This window comes from Anastrepha obliqua, chromosome 5 (assembly GCF_027943255.1).
Source record: "Anastrepha obliqua isolate idAnaObli1 chromosome 5, idAnaObli1_1.0, whole genome shotgun sequence".
NCBI lineage: Eukaryota > Metazoa > Arthropoda > Insecta > Diptera > Tephritidae > Anastrepha > Anastrepha obliqua.
In genome coordinates this window covers 109,657,559-109,683,168 of record NC_072896.1, presented here as the reverse complement: position 1 = coordinate 109,683,168, position 25,610 = coordinate 109,657,559, and the positions used below count along the sequence as shown (strand labels likewise).

At 36.5% G+C, this 25,610-nt stretch overlaps 2 protein-coding genes across 2 annotated transcripts; both read left to right on the top strand.

The window, feature by feature from the left end:
* The first annotated feature begins 2,064 nt into the window (after nucleotides 1-2,064).
* Nucleotides 2,065-12,139, top strand: LOC129249296 (sodium channel protein Nach). The gene is made up of 8 exons (XM_054889019.1): nucleotides 2,065-2,227; nucleotides 2,294-2,420; nucleotides 2,495-2,779; nucleotides 4,103-4,190; nucleotides 5,033-5,118; nucleotides 7,852-8,220; nucleotides 8,375-8,481; nucleotides 11,997-12,139. The coding sequence occupies exons 1-8, from the start codon at nucleotides 2,065-2,067 to the stop codon at nucleotides 12,137-12,139; spliced, it is 1,368 nt and encodes a 455-aa protein (XP_054744994.1).
* A 6,407-nt stretch (nucleotides 12,140-18,546) lies between these two features.
* Nucleotides 18,547-25,610, top strand: LOC129248459 (uncharacterized). Its single transcript, XM_054888011.1, has 3 exons — nucleotides 18,547-18,926; nucleotides 19,038-19,179; nucleotides 24,692-25,610. The coding sequence occupies exons 1-3, from the start codon at nucleotides 18,708-18,710 to the stop codon at nucleotides 25,597-25,599; spliced, it is 1,269 nt and encodes a 422-aa protein (XP_054743986.1). The 5' UTR covers nucleotides 18,547-18,707; the 3' UTR covers nucleotides 25,600-25,610.

Genomic DNA, 25,610 nt, shown 5'->3' with positions numbered 1-25,610 from the left:
ATTAAATAAAAAAAATTGTACTTTACGATCAGTCGCGGACTTACTCCGGACTAGTCCTATTTCTCTACAAGACTCTCATCATGCCCGTCGTAACGTATGGCGCAGAAGCTTGGACGATGACAACATCCGATGAAGCGACGCTTGGAGTGTTCGAGAGAAAGATTCTGCGTAAGATTTTTGGACCTTTGCACGTTGGCAACGGCGAATATCGCAGACGATGGAGCTGTATGAGCTTTACGACGACATAGACATAGCGCAGCGAATAAAGATCCAGCGGCTTCGTTGGCTGGGTCATGTCGTCCGAATGGATACAAACGCTCCGGCTTTGAAAGTATTCGATGCGGTACCAGCTGGTGGTAGCAGAGGAAGAGGAAGGCCTCCTCTGCGTTGGAAAGATCAGGTGGAGAAGGACTTGGCTTCACTTGGTGTGTCCAATTGGCGCCGGTTAGCACGAGAAAGAAACGACTGGCGCGCTTTGTTAATCTCGGCCAAAATCGCGTAAGCGGTTATCGCGCCAATTAAGAAGAAGAAGAAGTCCTATTTCTTTGTTTGATTGCGTAAAATGTCTCTGCAAATATTAAATAAAACATTCTAATAATTCTCTCCAAATAATAAATAAAAAAAAATTACCTTGCGACCAGTTGCGGACTCACTCCGGACTAGTCCCATTTTTTTATTTGATTGAGAAAAATGTATCTCTAAATATTAAATAAAAAAATTTTGCTTTATGACCAGTCACGGACTCATTCCGGACTAGTTCCATTTTTTATTTGATGGTATAAAATATCTATCCAAACAACAAATACATCAATGCTTCTTACGGATTTATCGACAAGTTTTGAAAATTAATTTTTTTCGTTTTTAATTTAAATAAATTTTTATGAAAAGCAAGTTCGTCCTATCACGAAAACCATACCTATAAATCGAAGCTTCAAACTTTGTGAAAAATAAAGAGAAATAACAAATTTTCACTAAAATTTCAAAATTTTTCTTCAGCATTTTTACAAAAATTTCCAATATGCAGATTTATGGCACTTTGAGCTTTGATGTAACGAAGAGTAAGTTTGAAATAACTCAAAAAATAACTTAAATTAAACATTTTACTTTACGACCAGCCGAGGTCCCATTTTGGCCTAGTCCCACTTTTCATGTACTTTTCATGTGACTGTGTAAAATGTCTCTTGAAATCTCCAATAAAAAATGTTTAGCAAGGACTTATTCACAATTTTGATTTATTTATAATTTATGAATTTATTTAATTTTCAATTCCAAGAATTTTTTGAGAAAAAAAATTCTTTTTACCATATAAAACCAAGTTCAAACTTAGCGCAAATTAAAATAAAACTTACCAAATTTTCAGGAAAATTTCAAAACTTTTCTTCAGAATTTTTACAAAAAGCTCCAATACTCATGCAGGGTTATGCTACATTGAACTTTGGTTCAATAAAATGCACGTTTGAAGTAACTCAAAAATCGCATTGATTTTTTACAAATATTTCTTTGCTGGTCTTGCGTATTTTCTCCATATAACGACAGCTTTTTTATGGAAGTAAACGCCTAACATCGTCTGCAAAACAAAGAAAAAATCAAAAATACAGCTATTTTCTAAGAGAGCAGATGCAGAAAAAGAAATATACAAAAAGTACAAGTACGAGATTTTACATTTTTTTACAACAAAAAAAAAATAAATCAAATAAAATCTGAAATTAATCAGTTTCTCAGAAACAGTTTGTGGGGAAATTCATTATCTTTCACCTGCAAAAACATTGATTGATTAGTCATTTTGCGAGTGGTTCACTTCCTTTAACAATCCACAGCTTTGCTCCAAACTTCTAATTTCATGTGAACTGCAACACCTGCCAACCAATGGCTGCCATTCAATGGTTTCATAAAACATGCTTAGATAAGAGATAATCGTAAAACCGTAATTGCTTTATAAGTGTCGTATTATTTTCCTGCAAAGCCTAAGCAATTACTTCACACGAACCATTGCCCCGTTCACAGAAGCCAGGAGAGTACCCATTGCTCGCTTGGTCAATCTCGCATATCCGCTTGAAGCAAATCATGCGTTTACGGCGACTCGTTGAGGAATATTTTGAAAATTCGACTTTGCATGGCGCAAAATTCATTGTGGACAAAGATGCATCGTGGGTGGAGAGATTGTTTTGGGGGCTATGCTTAATAGCATCCTGGCTAGCCTCTTGGCGATTGATTAACATATCACTGGGTAAATTAATTTTCGTGTCAACGATTTTTAGCAAAAGAAGTTTGTTTAAATAAAATATTTCTATAGATGCATTCGAAAACAATGCTATCAGTTTTGGTGTAGAGAGCTCCTATCGCGATTGGGATACTAATTTTCCAGCAATTATTGTTTGTGAGTCAAAAAATATGGATCGTATACAAGAAGTGGCCGAACGGTGAGGACTTAACTTTACGTCTGCTATTTGACAGAATATTTATTTTATCATTTTGCTTCTGACTTTTCCTTTAGACTCTGGGGCGCCGATCACGACTTCACACTGGAGGAGGTGCTTAGCGAGATATCCTTCTTTCGCGGCGAATCCTATCACACGGTGCATGAGTGTGGCGGGGAAGAGCCTGCAGAAAATTGTTTCTACTCAAATTTCTCGTACTACGCTGAACTGGTGCGCAGCAGCTGCCAGGATTCCATACAGAACTGTATGTGGAATAATAAAGCGTTCGAATGTTGCAAATACTTCCATCGCATGGAAACTGAGCTGGGCATTTGCTATGCCATCAATTCACTGCAAGCAGGGTAAGAGTGGAAAATTCAGAAAAAATTCCTAATATAAAAATATATCAAAATTTATGGCAAATGTGTTAAATTCTGCATTCAATATTTTTTTGGAATTCAGGGTAAAACAAATTTTAAACAGAAAAAATTCCTTTGATTCATTTTCCGTATTTTTAAAATTCTGTAAAGACAAAATATAGTAATGTAGAATTAATATTCTTGGTAAAAAATTCTTTATGCAAATTTCATTTGACCATAATAATTTATTTTTTAAGTACTGTAAAGAAAAAGGTCTAAGTTATGTTTCCAAAAAACTAAACTGTCGAGCATTCGTTAAGTAGAGAAGATGCACAAGACCGCCAACAAAAAAAATTGTGAAAACTTGAATTTATCTACATGGGTTTTTGTGGTAGAATGAACTTCATTTTCGCAAAAAATTATTAAAATTACATGAGAACAAAAAAAAAGTTTTCAATACTTCTCAAAAAGGCCTTGCGAATTTTTTTTTGTTTAATAATTGGATAGTTACTTTACACAATAAAAAAAATGGGACTAGTCAGTCGGGAATGAGTCCGTGACTGGTCGCAAAGTACATTTTTTTTATTTTTTACTAGGAGTGGCATTTTACACAATCTATGGCATTTTCAAATGGGACTAGTCCGCAACTGGTTGTAAAGTCCATGGAGTATAAAAATATATATTCGAAATGTTTAAAAAAAATGCTGAATAAAAAGTTTGAAATTTTGATGAAATTTTGTTAAATTTTTTTTCACAATTTTTGAAATTTTAATTAACATGGTTTTCATAGTAGAATGAATTTTATTTACATTAAAAAACTATTAAAACTCAATATGAAACAAATAAATTGTAAAAATTTCTCAGTAAAATCTCCGGCTACAGTTACTTAACGTTGTTTATATACTTATATAATATTCTGTATTAAAAATTTTGAGAGCAAGTGAGAGAAAAGTGCGCACTTCTTTCCGTATCCCTACGGTTTTCAGAATTTCTAATACAAAATTTTGCAGTACAAAATTTTTAAATGCCACATTTCGCAAAAAAAAAAAAAATATCAAGCAGTTAAAAAAAATATATATAGTATATGCATAAATACATAGGTAATTGGCGCGTGCACTTCTATTAGATGTTTGGCCGAGCCCCTTCTCCAAGCTCCAAGTAGATTTTAACAATACCACAATTTCGAATATTTATAAAAAAAAATCTATTTATTATGAGAGAAAACATATGGAGAAGTATGTACGTAAAATGGCATGACAGTTTCTATAAAGACTTTTAACAAATATGAATCCTATTATGTGCCTTTTAATTTACTGTTTTTTTTAGCAAAAATACTGGCGCAAAACTGAACATGTACTCAAATCGATATACCGGACTTGGATCTCTAAAGATGGAATTGCACACGGAAGCTACAGTAAGTGACATTTATAACTACTTTATGGTATAACTAACATACCAAACTGCCCAAAAACCAAAGTGTCGAGAAAATGAGGTTCAGAGTATTCAATTTACTATGCCTCGCTGAGTTAAAGTAAAGGCAAATTTTCATACAATGAAATGCTGATAGATATCGCCAAGTATATGCTATGATCTGAAATTAATGTGCTTGAAATTTATCAACCTTCTTTTCGTTTTTTATTAGAAAAAATATTAGATTTTTAAAAAAGCATTGCTTGTTTATTACTTGGACCTTTTAAGTGATCGATTTGGTTTCGGGTGGGCCTCGGCTGAAACTGGCCGAAGTTTAAGCGGTTCGGATGGACCTTAAAATTGATGTTTAGACGTTCGCTAATATAAAGTAATACTGTCGGTTTTCTAGAGCTTCTCTTGTAACACAACCCAATATTTGCATAAAGAGACTCAACCCTACGTCCTTGAAAAATGATGCTTTCAAATAATACCATTCTAATTTCAATTGAGTAATATTTATTAAAAAATAATAAATAATAAAAAAGTATCTAATATGACCCTGTAAGGGGGGGTAGGCTTAAGTACCTTGGTTTTGGAACTTTTCTTTCGATGAGGGATTATTAAAATTCAGAGTGTAAGTTCTCATCTCTTGGTACCACCAAAGGCCGATTTTGTGTTCTAACTTCTACAACCTAACCTGTGTAAAATGTAATGCCCAATTTTAGGTAAAATTCTTCAGACCTTCTTTTTTGACTAAGTAAAACTGCGTATAATTTATTCCATTATATTAAACCATTCCATACTTCATTTGCCTAATTTTTTTTACCTTTTTTTGTCTAATTTTAGGTTTTCATACTTGGCGAAGAGGAGGTACCGACTTTAGTTACACCCAAAACCGATTATCTAGTGGTTGGACCTTACGTCTCATTTGTGTAAGTACCTACCATAAGAACGTAAGTAAAGCTTTCCATTCGTCGAAAAGCGTTAAAAAAATATAATACAATTGAACTCAGCTTCCTTGATTGACAGGCCGTTTATTTTAAGGTTTAGGTTTCATTATAACCGTACAATTAAAACTAATATATAATTGTTTACCGAAAAACTGATTTACTTAAATTTATCAAACAATATGAAAAAGGCTAAAAATCAGAAAACACAACTTTAGATTCCATTTATTCAAGAGGCTCTAAAAAAACTCTGCTCAGTGACTGCAAATTTACTGACACATAAAAATCATCAAAATACGTAAAAAGCTCTACTTTTGCCCACGCTTTATATGTTTTGGTATTGCATCAGTGGATGGATTGATTAAATACCAATTTAATCTGAATTAAATAAAATGTTTACATTTAAAAAAAAATACATTGATTATAAATTTCCGATAAAAAGTGTTGTTTATCTACTGATCAATTTGCGCGCCCTGGCTCATTAATGCTGCGATTTTGTTTAAGATTAAAATTGCAACGCTGTGTGTGGGCTGTCATTCATATGAATATATAAAGGGTGGTTAAGTTTCAAGGGTCGGTGTTGATTTTGAATAAGATACAATTTTTTTAATAAATTATTGTCATTTCGCTTTATTATGATAATATTGGTATAGCTCAATTACGGCGGCACACCTCCATCTGATGGTTCAAATTTTCGATGACGTTGAGGCGTAATTGAGGTTCTATGCCGTTAATGTGCCGAATTATCTCAACCCTTAGCTCTTGAATTGTTGCTGGCTTATCGACGTACACCTTTTCTTTCAAATAACCCCAAAGAAAGAAGTCCAACGGTGTCAAATCACATGATCTTGGCGGCCATCAAATTTTCCGCGCAAAAGAGCCATTGTTTCGTTAGCTGTGTGACAAGTGGCACCGTCCTGCCGTCCTGTTGAAACCACTTATCGTCCACATCCATATCTTCCGATTCGGGCCATAAAAAGTTCGTTATCATCTCACGATAGCGAACACTACTTACAGTAACTGCCTGACCGGAATCATTTTGGAAAAAATACGGCCCAATGATGCCGCCGGCCCATAAACCGCACCAAACTCCAGTCACTCTTTGTGGGTGCATTGGTTTTTCGGCAAGCACTCTTGGATTATCATTCGCCCAAATGCGGCAATTCTGCTTATTGACGAGTCCACTGAGGTGAAAATGTGCCTCATCACTGAAGATGACTTTCTTCGAAAATTGGTCATTCACTGTTGCCATTTCTTGCCACCATTCTGACCATTGACGACGCTTGAAAAGACCAAGAGGCTTTAGTTCTTGAGCCAATTGCACCTTGTAAGCGTGTAAATGCAAGTCTTTATGCATAATGTTCATCAACGACGAGCGTGAGAGGTGCAATTGTTGGGCACGACGACAAGTTGAGGTGGACGGCTCTTCAACCACACTATCGCGAACAACAGCAATATTTTCTGCAGTACGAGCTGTACGAGCATGCACTGGTGTTTTCGCATCTCCTACAGACCCGGTTTGTTCAATCTTTTGCACAATTTTTCCTATCGTACGCACATTTGGACGACTAAATTGACTGAAAAAATCACGAAGTGCGCGATGTGCATTTTGATTTGAAAGCCCGTTTTCATAATGAGCCTGAATAATTTTAACGTGTTGCTCGATTGTGTATCTTTCCATGATTCAAATTGAATTAGTCTGAAATTAAAAAATGTCAAATGACATGCAAAAACACTTGACGTTTAGGTGTGGTTTACATTCAACATCGGCCCTTTAAATTTAACCACCCTTTATGATTACTCAAGTATCTCAAGTGCCACGTAAACTTATACCTTCAATATCTGAATGTTGGAAGATTATTGCGTACCTAACATAAATATATAAGCAGTTCTGAAAGCTTTGACAATATCTATATAAATAAATAAAAAACAAAACAATAAAATATAAACTCATAATTTAGCTAAGTTAATGGCCTTCAGCGGCAGGCGAATCACCTACCCTGTCAGAAATCAAAATAGATTAACGAAACCAACTAAGGCTGAATCTTTGTTGAGACCCTTTGCTCCTGAGAGGAGTGAACAAGAAAAAAAAGGTCTTCATCAAACAACTTTTTTTTAATAATTCCAATGTAAATTTTCAAAGATATTGAGAGTGTATCTGCTTATTAATGTTTACGTAAGGCCGCTTCGTGCGCTTCACTAAAGCAGTATTTTGCACCGATTTTTCACCGTACCTATTTTTCGCTGCATGCATTTGAATTTAACTCGAAAAGTTATGGGAATCAAACTATGAAACTTTCACGTATTACTGAGCACAGCTAATAAGAAAATATAAGAAAACATTCTGAGAGGGGGTTTTAATAAAAAAATAAGAAAAAAATCTAAGAAACGGAGTTTTTTAAAAATAGGTAGTGATATAAAAAAAAATCCCAAAAATGTTTAATCAAAACATACATTTTTTTTTATTAAAGAAAAAATAAGAAAAAAATTTTGCAAAAAAATTATTTGTTTTCCCATAAATATTTATGCCTGAAGCGCTTTTTTCTCACATCATTAGTTTAAGTACAACAGGTTGAAGTTTGACAAATGCAATTTTATTTCCTAAAAAAATACAATCAAAATTATCTGTATACTCCACCTAACATTTTTTAAACTTTTTATAACTATCACCAAACTTTTTATAACTATCACCAACTAAATTGTTCTCTCTCTTCTCAGTCGCCACATTTCCAAGCGCGACATTCAAAACGATGAACAAATTCGCGCAACCAGTGTAGCACAACGCAATTGCCGCTTCAGCGATGAAAATAATTTGGATGTCCATCGTTACTACAGCTACTCCGCCTGCACGGTGCAATGCCGCAAGGATCGTCAAATCGAACTATGCAACTGTTCCAGTCATCTCTCACCGAATACACCAGATTGGCAGCTGTGCAATATGGATGGGTTGGAATGCTTGAATCGCAATTATGAGGACTTATCGGTGATCATAGCCAAGTGGTCGCGTGGACGCAGGGGGCTGGTGTGCGATTGCTTGCCATCCTGCACAGAAGTCGATATATCCACCGTACATGACAGCAAAGAGAAGTATGAGAAGAGAATTGAAAATATTGAATGGAATGGAAACTAGAATTTGATAAAGAAAATCTGAATTCAAGTTGCTTACCACAAAGCAAAGGCTTGTGCCATTTAAGTAATTATTATTATTGGTATTATTTTTGTTTTGTTTTTGGAACTGCAGCATTTATGAAAATCAAAATCCTTTAGCTCAAGTAGAGATCTCATTGATAGAGTTGCCAACAGAGCGTTATAAGCGAAATGTGGTGCGTGGAAAATTGGATTTAGTAGGTGAGTGGGTTGCATACTTTTTACTAACTGGAGTAAAAATTTACAGAATTGAAATACATTTACCCTTGGTTTGTGGTAGGTTTGTCTTAAAAATGCGGGAAATCAGTTGTTGTTTTTGTTGTTGTTGTAGCAGTAATACAAGCCCTGTTAGTTTAGTGTATATCACCGGTCATCTTCGTTTAGCTCATCTAAAGATAGGCCCAGGAAACATGCTGTTTCGACAGGTTGGGTCCAGAAGGAGAGGGGGTTAGATGAGTGGGTTTTAAGGGGTATGTGAAAAGGTGGTTAGTGTCGTGCGGGGTGCCTTCACATGCAGGTCATATGTTTGGTATGTGGGGGCCAATTCTGGATAAGTAGGAGTTTAACCTGCCACAGTATGCAGAACGTAATTGTGCCAGTGTTATGCGGGTCTCACGGGGAAGCTTGAGCTCTTCATCTGCTGTAGGTGCTGGTTGGACTCCGATTACCGCATTCGGTGGCCGAGAGCTTAAGAAGGTGGTGACGGTCTCCCGATGAATGTCATTTATTGTCTGTCTAAACACTGTCTTGTCATTCATTTCATTATTCATTTTATTATTATTCATCCTCAATGTTTTCAATTTCAACAAATGATACGAGTAGCTTATGAAAGCTAAAATATGATACAAATGCTTTGGTTTCGATGTTGTCAACATATCTTTGAAATACCGCGTCAATTGTTGTTTTTGATCGTGTTGTCGATTTAGTGCGATTGTTACACATTTTTTAAACCACAATCGATCACACACAGAGCACGCATAACCGAAGGGATTGCCCAAAAACTTTTTGCGGAATTCTTCATGGGCAACTTTATTTCGACGAAATTGTGAGTATGGAATCTCAGGTTGAACATCTGTCTGAGGGTCCCCTGAAAAGCAATTTATATTATGCGTTAAGTAATAAGGTCCAATTGAGAAAGTAAAGTTTTACATATGCAAAAATATTTGAGTACTTACAATGATCATTTTCATTATCATGTTCATTTGGAGCATTGCCTTGCACATGTGATACATCCACTTGGAAATCGTCTGAAAAGACAATGACAAATAAGGTTATACACATGGTGCATGTAGGTTATGCATTTAATCTATGAGCATAAACAGAAAAATTTGTTAATTTGAAAATATTAAAGTACTTACGATGATCGTTTTCACTATTTTGCACAGTGGATGCATTGTTATGCACAATAGAAACACTAGGTTGCGCATTTCGTAATGTTTTTCGGCGTGCACGAAATTCACTACACGTTTTGTTGAAGTCTTTGCGGTTTTTTTAGTTTTATTTTCTTTTTGTTTTTTTCTGTCGATATTCACGACACTTTTCTGCATTATTTTTCGGCATAATTGCGGTAAATATTTAAAAATGAAAATATTTACGAATATAAAAATACGGACGCAATACAGCACACGCGGTTGCTATTATGAGCGTCGTAACGCGTATATTACACAGACGTACTAACATACACACAAACATTCGTAGGACGCTTGGTCTAAGCAAGTATTTATTAGGTAGTGTAGTATAGGTATACATAATGCCTTTTCGCTCACCGTGGCTCCGTAATACGCAGGCGCGCACACATACGTATTAGCATACATACAAACATACATACGTATGACGCTTGAATTAAACACCAAAGCAAGTAATAGGCAGTGTAGTATATTATACATACTACAATACTCACTATACTAGCGTGGCTCAGCAGTACGCAGCCACACACATATACATACGTATATCAACATATAACGCTTCGTAGCCAAGAGTGTCGCTTTTTCGTTTCATCGAGTCTCAAATCACTCCCAACGATTCTAAAGAAGTTTTCACTTCAAAAATACGTTCCAGCCCTCGAAATTTCTCACTGCCGTTTTTGAAAAGGAAATACCTTGTTTGGCAGCAATACAAAACTGCTTTAGAGTCAAATATTAAACTTTTGGAGAAGCCACTACCCTAGGAGCCGGTTCTTAATAATACCATAACTTAATGGGCAATAAAACTGTTTACCTGATTTTTCTAAAAATTCTGAATAAAAAATTTCAAATATTTCTGATTTCTATTTTCTAATTTTGCACAAGACTTGAAACCTGGAATTATATGGGTTTTTTGTAGGTGTACAAACTACAATATAATTTCATAAAAAATTATTAAAATTACCTGCTCCAGTTATTTAACGTTGTTTATACATAGAACAATTTTTCTTTTCGCGCTCGCGATTTTAAGCGGAGGAGTATTTAAAACAAAAATAAATGCAAAAATGTTTACCATCAAATGTTCTTTCTTGGGGTTTTCGAGTACGACGAGTCTGAGTCTGTAATTTATTTTAAATGAAAGTCGCCCCTAAGATGAGCTTTGGTACAAAAAATACTTCTCGACGTTTTGGTTTTCGGTTAGAATCGCCTAAAATCTCCAGACTTTCAACAAAACTTACATTCATATAAAAATAAAGAGCCAAAAAAAAAAAACGATAATTTACTGTAGTCCAATTTCTTGAAAGCTTTGGATAATCACGTCGCTGCTTGGAATACCCTATGATCAAAAAGTACCGGGTATGTTTATATAAAAAAAAAACAGAGTTAAATTTCAAGCAAATTTATTTTATCTCCTTCAAAATATGACCCGTCTGAAGCAACACACATATGCCAACGTTTAACCCAGTCCTCCATGCACCGCTGGTAGGCCGAAGAAGGGATTGCCTTCAGCTCCCTCGTCGCATTCTCTTTGATCTCCTCTATCGACTGAAATCTCCTTCCATGAAGTGGTAACTTCAGCTTGGGAAATAAAAAGAAGTCGCAAGGGGCCATATCAGGTGAATGCGGTGCTTGCACGATGGTATTTACTTGGTATTTGGTCAAATAATCCAGCACAATTTGGACTCGGTACGATGGCGCGTTATCATCATGCAAAATCCAAGAATTGTTTGCCCACATTTCCGGCCGGCCAGGCAGACGCTAATAATTCGATGACGCTAAACAGTGACAGATGTGTGTCTTACAGTCCTACCAACATAAGAAAAAAATATGGACCGGTTCCCACGTGCGCGGTTCGTTTAAATTAAACATTCCCGGTGCTTTTTGATCATAGGGTATATTAGTTTGGGCTAAAAGAAATCCATTATTTTTCCGAAAATTTTTGCGCAAATGGTATAAAACTGTTTTATGGGCGATCTTTAGCTCTATGACTACTAACATGCCAATCAACTTCGAATATTACTGTGATTTTATCGACATTTTCCACATTATCGACATTTTCTTTAACACCAAAAATTCCTGAACGCAATCGACGAAACGTAATTAGCTGTTACACAATTTCAGTGCCCTTCACAATTTCAGCGGCCTGGCTTGCATTTTCGCCTTTATCAAAGAAAAACTGTAAAAGCTACTTATTGTTCTCTTTGTTGACTTCCATTGGTAACACCCTATAACTTCCAACAATTTTTCTAGTATAAAATATCTATTGTACAATTTACTATATATTTCAATTTTCATATTTTCTCCCCTCTCTAGTATCCATTGGTGGCACTACCGGCCTTTTCGTTGGCGCCAGTCTTTTGAGTTTCGTGGAAATCATCTACTACATCACAATTCGCCCGTACGGCACAATGCTATCGGAGAAGCGTCAAATACGCCAGCAATTGCAAGCGTCTTGAGATAAAACAAGTACTTACATGATATTAAATGCCCGGAAGCACATAACAATAATGCAACGCTCATAGATTTTGCTTCAATTTAGATATGAATTTTTAGTTTTTATTCTGTGTAGTTGTATGTGTGCCACTTTGTGAGTACATTTCATATGTGCACTGATCTAAAGCGTTTGAGTATCTGCATGAAGATTAAAAGCCAATAATAAAATGAACGAATGCTTCTACGTTACTTGGTGTATTCCTAGTTCTTATTATTATCGTCAGCGGCTTGATAGTTTTCTACGTCTTTAACAGCTGCGCTCTTGCGTTCGGTATCATCAGCGAAATGCTCGGCCTATCTTTCATAAAATTCCGTGCCAGGTATTTTAAAATAATTCCACTTCATCACATAATCTAATTTTGTTGCACATTTCGAACTGTACTGGGAAGCATGAACAATTTTGTATTACAGATAATGAGTTAGTAATAAATATCGATAGATATAGAGAAAAATTGGTTCGCTAAGATTTAGATAACTAAAAAAAATTATTGATCTATTACTGCCATTTCACGAAAAAGGAAACATTTTTGTAATAAAATAATAATTGGAATGTCCACCAAGATAATAAAGGGTGGTTCAAGGGCCGATGTTGAATGTGAACCACACCTAAACGTCAAGTTTTTTTCTGCATTTCATTTGACATTTTTCAATTTCAGACTAACTCAATTTGAACCATGGAAAGATACACAATCAAGCAACGCGTTAAAGTTATTCAGGCTTATTATGAAAACGGGCGTTCAAATCAAAATGTATATCGCGCACTTCGTTAAGAAAATCATCTTCAGTGGTGAGGCACATTTTCACCTCAGTGGATTCGTCAATAAACAGAATTGCCGCATTTGGGCGAATGATAATCCAAGAGTGATTGCCGAAAAACCAATGCACCCACAAAAATTGACTGTTTGGTGTGGTTTATGGGCCGCGGCATCATTGGGCCGTATTTTTTCCAAAATGAGACCGGTCAGGCAGTTACTGTGAATGGTGTTCGCTATCGTGAGATGATAACGAACTTTTTATAGCCCGAATTGGAAGATATGGATGTGGACGATATGTGGTTTCAACAGGACGGTGCCACTTGTCACACAGCTAACGAAACAATGGCTCTTTTGCGCGAAAAATTTGATGGCCGAATAATCTCACGTCGCGGCGATGCCAATTGGACGCCAAGATCATGTGATTTTACCCCGTTGGACTTCTTTCTTTGGTGTTATTTGAAAGAAAAGGTGTACATCGATAAGCCAGCATCAATTCAAGAGCTAAAGGATGAGACAATTCGGCACATTAACGGTATATAACCTCAATTATGCCTCAGAGTCATCGAAAATTGGGACCATCGGATGTCGGTGTGCAGCCGAGGCCGCGACGGCCAGTTAGAAGATATTTTGTTCCACACATAATTGAGCCATACCAATATTATCATAATAAGGGGAAATGACAATAATTTCTTAAAAAAATTGTATTTTATGCAAAAGCAACACCAGCCCTTGAAACTTAACCACCTTTGCTTATATTTTTGTATATTATATAATTTTCTTTAACCTTTATATATTTAAATATTCATTTAATTTTTTATATTCTGCTCGTAACAGAGATGTAGATATCTAATTCCAGTATAGAGGAATCCATTACTTTTGCGCAATATGGAAGACTTTATTTAGCATAGTTAGGAAACTCCATTCCGAAATCCGGCCGCCGTAGCCAAATGGCTTGGTGCGCGACTACCATTCGGAATTCAGAGAGAACTTAGGTTCGAATCTCGGTGGAAGATGAAAATAAAGAAAAAGTGTTTTCTAATAGCGGTCGCCCCTCGGCAGGCAATGGCAATCCGCCGAGTGTATTTCTACCCTGAAAAAGCTCCTCATAAGAAAAATATCTGCCGTTCGGAATCGGCTTGAAACTGTAGGTCCCCCCATTTGTGGAACAACATCAAGACGCACACCACAAATAGGAGGAGGAGGTCGGCCAACACCCCAAATGGGTGTATGCGCCAATTATATATTATATATAAAGGGTGATTTTTTAAGGGCTATAGGAAACCTATTCAAAAAAACACACGTAAAATTCAGAAAAATGCATGAAATTTTTATTTAAATCGATAGTACAGGCCATATAATTTAATGTTTGAAGATTATTTCATGCAATGTTGACCGCGACTGCGCTTCAAATGGTCCATCCGCTTAGTCCAATTTTGGCATACTCTTTCCAATGTTTCGGCCGGTATCTCACATATAAATGCTTTAATATTGTCTTCCAATACGTTAATTGAAGCAGGCTTGTCTGAATAGACATGAGCTTTAACATAGCCCCACAAAAAATAATCTAAAGTCGTTATATGGCACGATCTGGGTGGCCAATTGACAGGTGCCGAACGTGAAATAAAATGTTCACCGAACTCGCCTCTCAACCAGTCCATTGTTACGCGTGCTGTGTGGCATGTGGCACCGTCTTGCTGAAGCCACATATCATGCAAGTCAAGCTCTTGCATTTTGGGCAAAAAAAAGTTGGATATCATTTCTCGGTAGCACTCACCATTCACAGTTACGTTACGATTCGCACCATCTTTAAAGAAGTACGATCCAATGATACCTCCAACCCATAAACCGCACCAAACTCTGACCTTTTCTGGATACATTGGTAGCTCTTGCAATTATTCCGCCTTTCGAATTGTCGTCGATTAGCTAAGTGAAAGGAGCGTCTAGCGCGCTTTATTGAACTCGGCCAAAATCACTTACTGCGTCAATAAAAAGCAAAGCTGGTTAGCCAAAGCTGGTCACTTCTGGGCGTTTGCTGCCTTCGGACGATTCTATTGGTAGCAGTACAAATCCGAATTAAGAGCTTGCCCAGAGAAAAATATCTCTTGGGAGATAATTCCTTGCCAATCACACCAGACACATAGCAACCGTAATCGTCACTTACGCACTATTTGCGTCGGTTCACTGTCATTCGACCACAACTAATTTTGACTTAATCATAAGAGACCCTTTCTTGATCACCAGTCACCATCCGCTTCAGAAATTGGTCGATTTTGTTGCAATTCAGCAGCGATTCATAGATACGGTCAATGAAGTTCTTTTCTGCGTTATCTCGTAGGGGGACCGAACATTGAGTTTTTTTGTATTAAGTCTAGTCTTATTCGAGTTTTTTTCAATCAGGAAGGTGCTTAAGAGATTGTCGAAGTGCAAGAAATTAGTAAATTATGTGCTTTTGTTCTCTGTTCTGATGTCCTCATTGGTGTATGCGTTTAAACAATACTGAGCCAAGCAATCACAAAATTGTTTTTTTTGGTGACATCTCTAATGCCTTCTAACATAACCCGAGCACGATGTGCAGCTAAGCTTAAGCCATCTATTGGAAAAATAAAGGATTTCTTTTTACTACAACTTCGCAACTTAGAGTATTAAGGGGCCAGATACCTGTAAATGGCCATATTTTCCCTGATTTTCATTAAAATTATTTAAAATGAAGAAGTCAATATATTTTTTTCAAAATTGGCATACAGTTTATTTATATATTAAAATAATATACAATTTTTTTTTTATTTTAATCATTGAAAATGGCGGATGTACTCTCAATTCTTCCAGGAAGGTCGCGGCGGGGCTTCTCAATCGGCGGGCATTGTAGTTTCGGCGTCAGTGACCTAAATGGCCATATTTTCCCTGATTTTCATTAAAATTATTTAAAATGAAGAAGTCAATATATTTTTTTCAAAATTGGCATACAGTTTATTTATATATTAAAATTATATAAATTTATTTTTTTTTTATTTTAATCATTTAAAATGGCGGATGTACTCTCAATTCTTCCAGGAAGGTCGCGGCGGAGCTTCTCAATCGGCGGGCATTGTAGTTTCGGCGTCAGTGACCTGAATACCAAAACCCAAACATTTTTTTTTGTTTATAAATGTCATTATTTCTACGTGAATTAAAAAAAAATGAAAAAATAAATTCGCGGAATAAAATGCTTAAAAAAATGAGTTTGGGGCGAATTTTCCTACTATTTTTGCTACGAAAATTGTAACGAAAAATTTTCGAAAACTTATAAATTCACATAGAAAGTAATATCATAAAAAAGATATGTGCGAAATTTCAGTCAGATCGGCCAATAACTTTTCGAGTTATCGTGTACGCCAATTAGAAAAATATAGTTTTGAGAAAAACGCGTCTAAAGTTTGAATACAGGAAAATACCTCTCCCAACGCTCGAACGCAAAGAATAGAGTCGTCACGGTTGACGATCTATAATAACAGGTGGTGCTAAAGTAATCCTCCTATCAGAAAATGCTATACATTTTGCGATTGGCCCCTAATGTCAGTTCTGTTTTGACATTTGTGTAGTAAACACATGCGAAATACACGTTAATAAACAATGTTACGCTACACTGCTCCAGAACACGGAATATTGCTGACTATTTATTTGACCAATAATCGGTCGGTGACTTTGGCACAACGCGACTTTCGTCGCAGATTTCCTCGCCGTCCAACGCCTACTGGTGAAACACTGCGACGTTTAGCCGCTCGCCTCGAAGAGACTGGCGCAACACAAGATGCTGCCAGGCGTGGCAGACCCCGGAGTAGCCGTTCTGCAGAGAATATTGCTGTTGTAGCCGAGAATGTCATGGAAGCGCCGTCGATATCGGCCAGACGACGTGCCACGCAAATGGATATCAGTCGACGGTCTTTACAGCGAATTTTGGTACAAGATTTGAAGATGTTTCCGTACAAAGTCCAGACGGTGCATCAGCTGTTAGCTGCTGACCGCCAATCGCGTCTAACATACGCTCAAGCCATTCTTAATCACCACCAAGAGGAAGATGATTTTTCATCAAAAATAATCATGAGTGATGAGGCCTATTTCCATCTTAGCGGGTACGTAAATAAGCAAAATTTACGCTTCTGGGGCACTGAAAATCCGCGTGTAACCCACGAAGAGCCATTACACCCGCTCAAAGTCACTGTATGGTGTCCAGTTTTCGCTAGAGGAGTCATCGGACCTTTTTTCTTCGAAGACATCGTGGCCAAACGGTTACTGTGAATGGTGAGCGCTACAGAGCAATGATCAACGAGTTCTTTTTGCCGCAACTTGATGAAATGGGATTGGAAAACATGTGGTTCCAGCAGAACGGTGCAACGGCACACACTGCACGTGTCACAACCGATATGCTGAAGGATGCAATTCCTGGGCGCCTAATCTCCCGTTTTGGCGATTTGCACTGGCGAGCAAGATCGCCTGATTTGATCGCTCCAGACTTCTTTTTGTGGGGCTTTTTGAAGTCGCGGGTTTATGTCAACAAGCCTCAGACTCTTGCAGCTCTTAAAGACAATATCCGTCAAGAATGTGAAGACCTATAGGCGGAAGTTTTGGCCAAAGTGATGGAAAATGCCATAAAAAGGGCTCAAATGGCAATCAACTGTGGCGGCGGCCATTTACGTGGTATTATATTCTCGACTTGATGTAAAAAAAAATTAAAAGACTAAATAAAAATACTCCACAAGAAGAATCAAAGTTTTTCATTTTTTTTTTAAATTACAGCCAAAAAACATCGCAAGGTTACTTTTGCGCCACCTTGTATAAGAAATACTTAAATTTACGTTTTGAAATTTTTTTGAAATACTGTTAAAGGATTATATTAACATTTTATGAAAAAAAAAACATTTTTTTCGAAATTTTACAGGTATTTGTTCCCTTAATTGATCATACGAGCCTCATAAGTTGCGTACTCGCAGACTCCAAAGTCTTGAACCTCGAATAAGAGGTCTATTTAAAGCACTAATGGCTGTCCATATATTTGGCCAATACGCTTTTGTCGGCTTTATTGAGGTTGCACGCCTATACCAATTGATCGATAGGCTTAAAATTAACATGATCCTGGTTATTACTAAATTTATTTATTATTACTAAAAGTTTTTCGAATCTATGCAGCAGAGGCAATGAAAATTGGTACTTTCTTGGAATAATGGATAATAAAGGGCCATATGTGTTTTTTTCCATATTAGAAAAATTAATCGTTAAACCTCACAAACATCTTGTTTTATTGTAATTCGACGCACCCTTATTGGAAAACCCCATACAACGCCAATTTTTACAGCCTTAGATGTTTAGATAGTGTAATTATCTGTTGAAGGCCAACTAAGTACTTCTTATCAGTGCCAATGTATAGACTAAACAAAGTGGATCCGATTATTTATCACTTAAAAAAAATTATAAAAATAGCTCAATACTTTGAGCGAAATTCGCTAAACTAAAACAGATGTATTGCGCAAATAGCCCACTTACATACATATATATGTACATCTGTATGTTCGACTAAATGGATATCGCCCAATGCGACGGTCCACAATTACCCAGTCGCCAGCAGTCAGAACGGGAAGCTCGTTGAATTTGGATGGGCGCCAAATAGAGAACCGATAAATAAACAAAAATTCTTTTACATCGTAAAATTGAAGAGAAAAATGCATAAAAACTAATGTGGTTTGAAAAACAAAAGTGAACATTTCAATTAAAACCGCTTTAAGAAAAACAAAAAATAAAAAGAATGGCACTCAGCACTGCCGAGCCTCTCACAACTTCGACCGAATTGCTATTGAGCCACACGGATTGCCAAAGAATTTTAGCGAAAGCCTGCGGCAGTGAAACGAATTTGCAGTTAAAAGAATTCACTTTGAAGCCAGCTGCGTATACGAGCGGTTTTCTTGGCGAATATTATCACCTGGTAGTGCATTATAGCGTTGCTGTACCAGATGAAAACAAAAATGTAAGTTGCTGCCGTTGTTAGAAGTGTTGCATACATTTAGGCAGAGAGTAAATATTTTATATATTTTTATACATATGTATGTATCTACAAATATATGTGGGCAAAACACAGTTAGCTGATAGGCGCCAATTGCACGAGTTGCACGCATTTGTCAAAGGCATTCCCCAGGCGAATGAGGAGCCAGAGAAGGAGGCCATATTTCGTAAGGAGGCTGCATTATATGGCACACTTTTGGAACGTTTGCGGCCTTATGGTAAGTACTCACTTTGATGTGTGTGGTATTTTAAGAAATGTTTTTGTTTTTGTATTTAAGCTAAGCTACATGTCAAAAAAATATGCATTTTTGATATGTTAGTAGCTTAAAAAACTTGCTAAGCAATTTTTCTTGACTTCGATGCCAGCTGCCTATTTTGAATGTCGCAAATTGAAAGTAAAGCCTGACTTAAAAAGTAGATATGACTCCTTAAGGTTGAACATACCCACTCTTTTTGAATCTTAGTTTGAACTTTGAATAAATAACAAAAAGCATAGTATTTTGATCCATATAACTTAAACCGGTTTAGTTTAGTTTTATTGAGCCATACACAGCACTACGGCCTCTTATGTGGCCTAATGTACATGACCGCAAGTCTATAATTGAAGCTGTCTATATGCATTTGAGCACTTCCTCAGCTTTTTTGATAAATATGACCAGTGCATTTAGAGTCACGAGGTGAGTGAGTCTTCGTCTTGCGATAGCTGTATAGTCGCAGAGCATGCGCTCTGCTACCCATTCTAATTAGACGGTGTTGCTCGCTCGTAGGGTACTGAGAATAGTGAAACAATTCTCAACGGGTTTAGATAGTATTATGCGAGACTGCAGCGCTCATAAGGCTGCCTAGCTAGCTGAAAAAAATATATGTAGATGTGCTTCAAAGTAGTATGTCAACGAAAGCATTCTCGGTCACATATTTCTATGCCATAGATCTCCTCTTGATTTGCGGGATAACCGCCCATTGGTATCGATCTTTTAAAGTTCAGCCCAAAGACACCCGCACCAGTCTTACCATCCGCAAGCTTCGACCCATCTATGTGTAAACCGATTTAGGGCGACGCTTTCCTCTAAACTAATTTGAATACCACACAATTTAAAGATGCCTTCGCTTAGGCAATGCGTTTTTCTAAACACTTTTTGTGCCAGAAATGTATAAAGGCCGCCCTCTAGTGTGCAAACCTGAATTGCTATGTAATTTAACATGAAAGACATGAATCTTAAGACAGATTAGTGATATTAATTATAGCTTAGGCATTAGCTGAGGTAATGCGTAGAACGTTTACGCTGTGTGGCTACATAGCTGCCCCGTAGGAGAAGGAAACATGCATACTTGGATATTTGCGAATGTAACCATACTTTTTTGTACAACTGGGAGAAATGTAATGGTGGGAAGGAAAAAAGGAGAGAAAGCATAGACAAACCGGTGAACCGTGACTAATTAGAAATTGCAGGAATGAAAAGTCCTACATGTTAATGAGGACGTTCCATATGAGGGTGATATCAAGATCTGATAATCTGATGATGGATCAATCTTCAACCAAAAGATCAAAAACATGTGAGTGATTTCATGTCAAATGACGCAAGCATTTTGAAGATAGGCTTAAATTTTTCCGGAAATTGGTGTAATTGTAGACTTAATAAGAAGAACCCTGAAAAAAGTTTAAAAACCTTTAATAATTTTGAGATTTATTCGAAGTTGAGAATTTGTAATAATTTTAGTTAGTCAAAGTCTAATATCTGCGGTTAATTTTAACACTTTTGCAAATGTGGTTTGTTCTTTTTGTTGGAGAATAAAATATTTAAAAAAATTCTGCAAGAAATTTTTACATTTTTGATGAAAATGTTTGTGATAAAATAATTTTTTTATCATTTTTTGAATTTTTTTTATTGTTATTATTTTTTGTTTTTCATAGCTGAGGATATGTTCAGTAATAAGGTGTGTTTCATAATCATAAGACACCCCTAATTTTTCAAAGTATTTTAATTTATAGATAGAGAAGAAAATACAAATTTTACACATCGATTAAAGTAATAAAAGTTATCTGTTTCATTACAGAATTTAGAACTTTTTTCAATACATAAAGAAAAGTTTTAGCAAAAACGTATTTCCAGGCGTTTCATAATTATAAGCCACTGTTTAATTAAAGTGATCGTTTATCAAAAGTATACTTTTTTCTAATTTTTTTTTTCTGTCTTCTAGAATATTTTTGTAAGCTATGGAAACATCATTTTCTTTAGCGGCACAAAATAACCTTTTTCCATCGATTCTGCTAACTTTTTAAGTAATTTTATAATATATCTAAAGAAGCCCATTCTGCCTTAATTCCCGCTTTAAGCTCGTTGGTGTTGTCAAATTGGCGAGTGTTGGCATAAGCTCTTCTGACTAATATATCCCAAATGTTTTCTATGGGGTTTAGATCCGGAGAACACGCTGACCAGACCTTAGTTTCTATGAAACTATCGGTCAAATACTGCCTTGTTTCCCTGCTTACATGGATTAGGGCGTTGTCTTGCTGAAAAACGAACGACACTTTTCGGTTATCCTGAATAAAAGAGAAGACTATTTTTCAAAACGTTTTTGAAGTCCCCACTATTCATTCGCGATGATGTTGACTGTATATCAAGAGTTGCTTTCGATGCAAATGCACCCGAAACCATAACAGAACCTCCACCGAAGTTGCGCTTGGAAAATAAGAGGGGGTTCTTGCGTCTTATAATTCGATTTAGTCGGCTGCACGCGCGAAAAAATGTGTCGTTACCTTGCTCATTTGTCGTTACCTTGCTCATTTGTCGTTACCTTGAATGAACTGCAAGCGAAAGCGCGGAGCGAACAAAGCAAACGAACGGCAACGTTCGACGTCTTGCTCTCTCCTACTTAAGTGAGCGTATATATGTATGTATATGCGCATATGTAGGTATATAAATTCACATACTTGTATTTGCATATGCCTTCTTCCTGTGTGCATGGTAATGAACCATTTCTCTGTTGAGAATAGGACGATGATAGAAAAAGTAGGAAATGAAAGGGAGTGTTTCGAGTGTAAAGTGTCTTGAAAAAGGCAAATCGATGATGGTGCCTCTTAGTGTTGTTGACTTATTAACGTCTGATGCACAATCGAAATTGAAGATATCTTTCATGAATTTGATAAGTGTTTCGTCATTTTTCACGTTTGTGTAAATGTAATATAACTTGACATATTCCATTGCAATTCCATTTACCTCCTCCTCTATATCCATACAAAATATCTATCAAACAAATAAAATTAAAATTTTGTTTTGAAAATTGCAACCATTCCATCAATATTTTCTTATGACGTTATCACGTTAAACTATCGTCAGTAAACCGACTTTACAGACAACCTCTTTTTACCAAATAATTAATGTTATTGCGGCCTCGGAAGTCTAGCGTAGTGTACCAGCCTGCCATCCCAGAGGTTGTGGGTTCGAATAACACGATCCTCGTACTTTTCCAAATTTACACACAAAAAAAATCTCATTCCTCAAAACCAAAAACTTATTCTTTCCATTTTTACTCCCGCATTTTTTGCATTGTGGCTGCTAAAACAAGCAAAAACAAACAGTTACACATTGCATCAGTGGCACCAGCAAGACGAAGCGGGAGACCGCGGTAATAGCGCAGACACACCACATTTAGCGAAGTCCTCAACCATCTGTGTGATCCTTCTGCCAGAAAAATGTGAAACACAGATGGCGCTCCAAGCAGTAAGAAGGAGATGTTCCTAAGCAACGACAGGTGGACATTTCCACTTAGGAATGGTAGCGGCAGGCTAATCACCTTCCCTGTCAGAAATCAAATAGATTAACGAAACCAACGCAAAACAAGAAAAAAATTAGTGTTATTACCCTGAAAAATTAAAAAGAAAAACTATAACTAAAATCCTAGTGGATGTGTTCTTCCAATATTTGTATATGTTTCCTTAATAATTAATTTTATTACCATAAAAAATTTAAAACAACTTAAAAAAACATGCAAAAAACAATTTCGAACAAAAAATTCTTATTTTTTTCTCAAATAATTTTTTAATCGTATATTTTTATTATCCAAAAAATTAAAAAAAAAAAAATTATATATTAAAAAAATATTAGTGGGTGAGTTTGTCAAAAAAGCCAAAAACAAAAAATTTTATACTTTTTCAAAAATAATCATCCTTATTATGCCAAAAAACTGGACAAAACGTTATGAGAAACATCTTAGCGGGTGTGTTTTAACAAAATGGAAAATATGTCACAAAAATTGCTTACAACTTTCAATTAAAAAACCAAATTTATAAGACAGATCAAAGATATTTCTTTCAAAAATACGACACCAAAATTTTCAACTTTGTATGAATCTCAAAAATATTGGATATGGGAATAAGTTTCCACCCTCGTAAAGGAGGTGTCGCTGTTGATACTATTTTTGTGTTCGCTCTAGTAAGATACTGGAGATTTGAAGGTGTATATGTGAGGTCTCGATCGTAGTAGTTGACATTCGTTTCAAGCGTAAAGATCCTATTTTTATCTGACGTCAAAAACGCCTACGTTCGGCCCTAAAAAACAGCATTAGCGGGAAGTCATGCTTCATTATTACCTTTTAAAGAAAAGTGCAGCTGAAACGTGTCGAATATTGATCAATATTTACGGCAATCACGCTCCATCAAAAACAACTTGTAAAGATTGGTATCGACCCTTCCAAAGTGGCAATTTCGACGTGATTGATAAAGATCGCGATCTGGTGGGATCAGAAAGTGTCATCTATCATGAACTCCTTTAACCATCTGAAACCATCATAGGCGATCGTTACCGACTGCAACTAATGCGTTTGAATCGAGCTCTAAAAAAAAAACAGCGGCCGGAATGGGGAGGTAAACATAACAAACTGATTTTGCTGCATGACAACGCCAGGCCTCTGGTTGCTAATTCGGTACAGAAATATTTAGAGGGACTAAATTGGGAAATCTTGGACAAGATTTCGTATTCCCCAGACATTGTATCTTCGGATTACCATCTGTTCCGATCAATGCAGTCAGCCCTTATTGCAGAGCGATTCACTTCTTAGAAGAGCATCGCAAACTGGCTCAATGAATGGATAAAGTCAGAGGAAGTTGAAGTAAAGTTGTAGCTTCCAGTGGCACATACTTCACGTAATATCATGTATTATTTAATTATTTAAATAATTCGTAACTTTGGCTAAGAAAGGACGGAAACTTATTCCGATACTCAATATAATTTTTATTTTTTCAGTTTACTTCTTTTTATATTCAATCCTTCAAATACAACAATTTTCAGCGAAATTGACGACAATGTCCAAAACGTGATATGGAATTACTCATATGGACACTTGGAAATATCTTTTTAAGGTTTTACAATGTAATTTCACTTAGTTATTTCGATGACTTTCTACTTTCAAAACAGCGCTTGAGTGCTACTTGAGGAGTGCCAGACTGGCACTTCAACCATCTCACCTATTTCTACTGGCAATAATTTCGCAATTTTTGATTGTCATTTCTCGATTTGTTGATGAAAATACAAAATTTTATAAGTTAAAATAATTGACTTTAAAAAAATGCTCTACGGCATCTCGTTAATGTTTGGGTTAATTTCTTGCAAATTTACATCGCAAAGCTTAACACTTTCCAATTTTTTACTGAATCATATTTAGCATATTTATTTCACATTGCCTCATACATATCGCTATTTATGTATCTTCATTTTTTTTTACTTTTTCCAGCTACTGTCGCCTGGTCACCTCGCTGCTTCTTTGCACGTAACGACCTCATTGTGCTTGAGCAATTGGATCCACTCAACTATAAACTCTGCCCAGAAAGCAACGAATATCTAAACGACCATTACCTGTGTCGGGTGCTACGCGCATTGGCAGCACAACATGCCGCCTCTCTAGCACTCGAAGTCAAAGAAGGCATCTGCATAGGCGACATCTATCCGCAATTACAACAGGAGATCACAGTATCACCACAAGTACCTTGGTATACCGTCGGATTGCGTGCCATACTCGCTGTAGTGAAATCCCAATTGAAATCTCAAACACCCGCTTTACGGGCAGCAGTTGAGTCGCGCCTACCGGATGTTGTTAAAAGCGTCTTCGAAATGACTAACCGTTGGGCTAAGTATCGAAATGTGCTCTGCCATCGCGACATTTGGCGTGGTAATATCTTGTACAGCGAAACTACTTCGGGTACTTCATGCGCCAACAATAGTTCTGTCATCCTCGTGGATTATCAAACTGCGCGCTATTGTCCACCAGCCATCGACGTGGTCTTCACATTGTTCATGAATCTAGATAAGGCCACGAGAAAAGCCAAAGAACTGGAATATTTGTGTTACTATTACGACTTCTTACAGCGCGACTGTGGCGCCAATGGGTTTGCAGCAGCTGATCAGGTCGCTTACTCGGAGTTGCTTGCTTCTTATCAGGAGTTTCAGCTGTTTGGTTTGCTTTATAGAGCCATTGCTACTACTATTTTGAAGGTTCCTAGGGAATGTGTGACCAACGAGTACGTGCATGTGGACCGCACTGCCATGGTATTTAAGCTGATGTCTGAGCTACCCGAACTGCGAATATGTTTGGAAGAAAGCATTCAAGAAATGATAGATTTAATTATAGAACAAAAAGTGTAAGACACTATAAA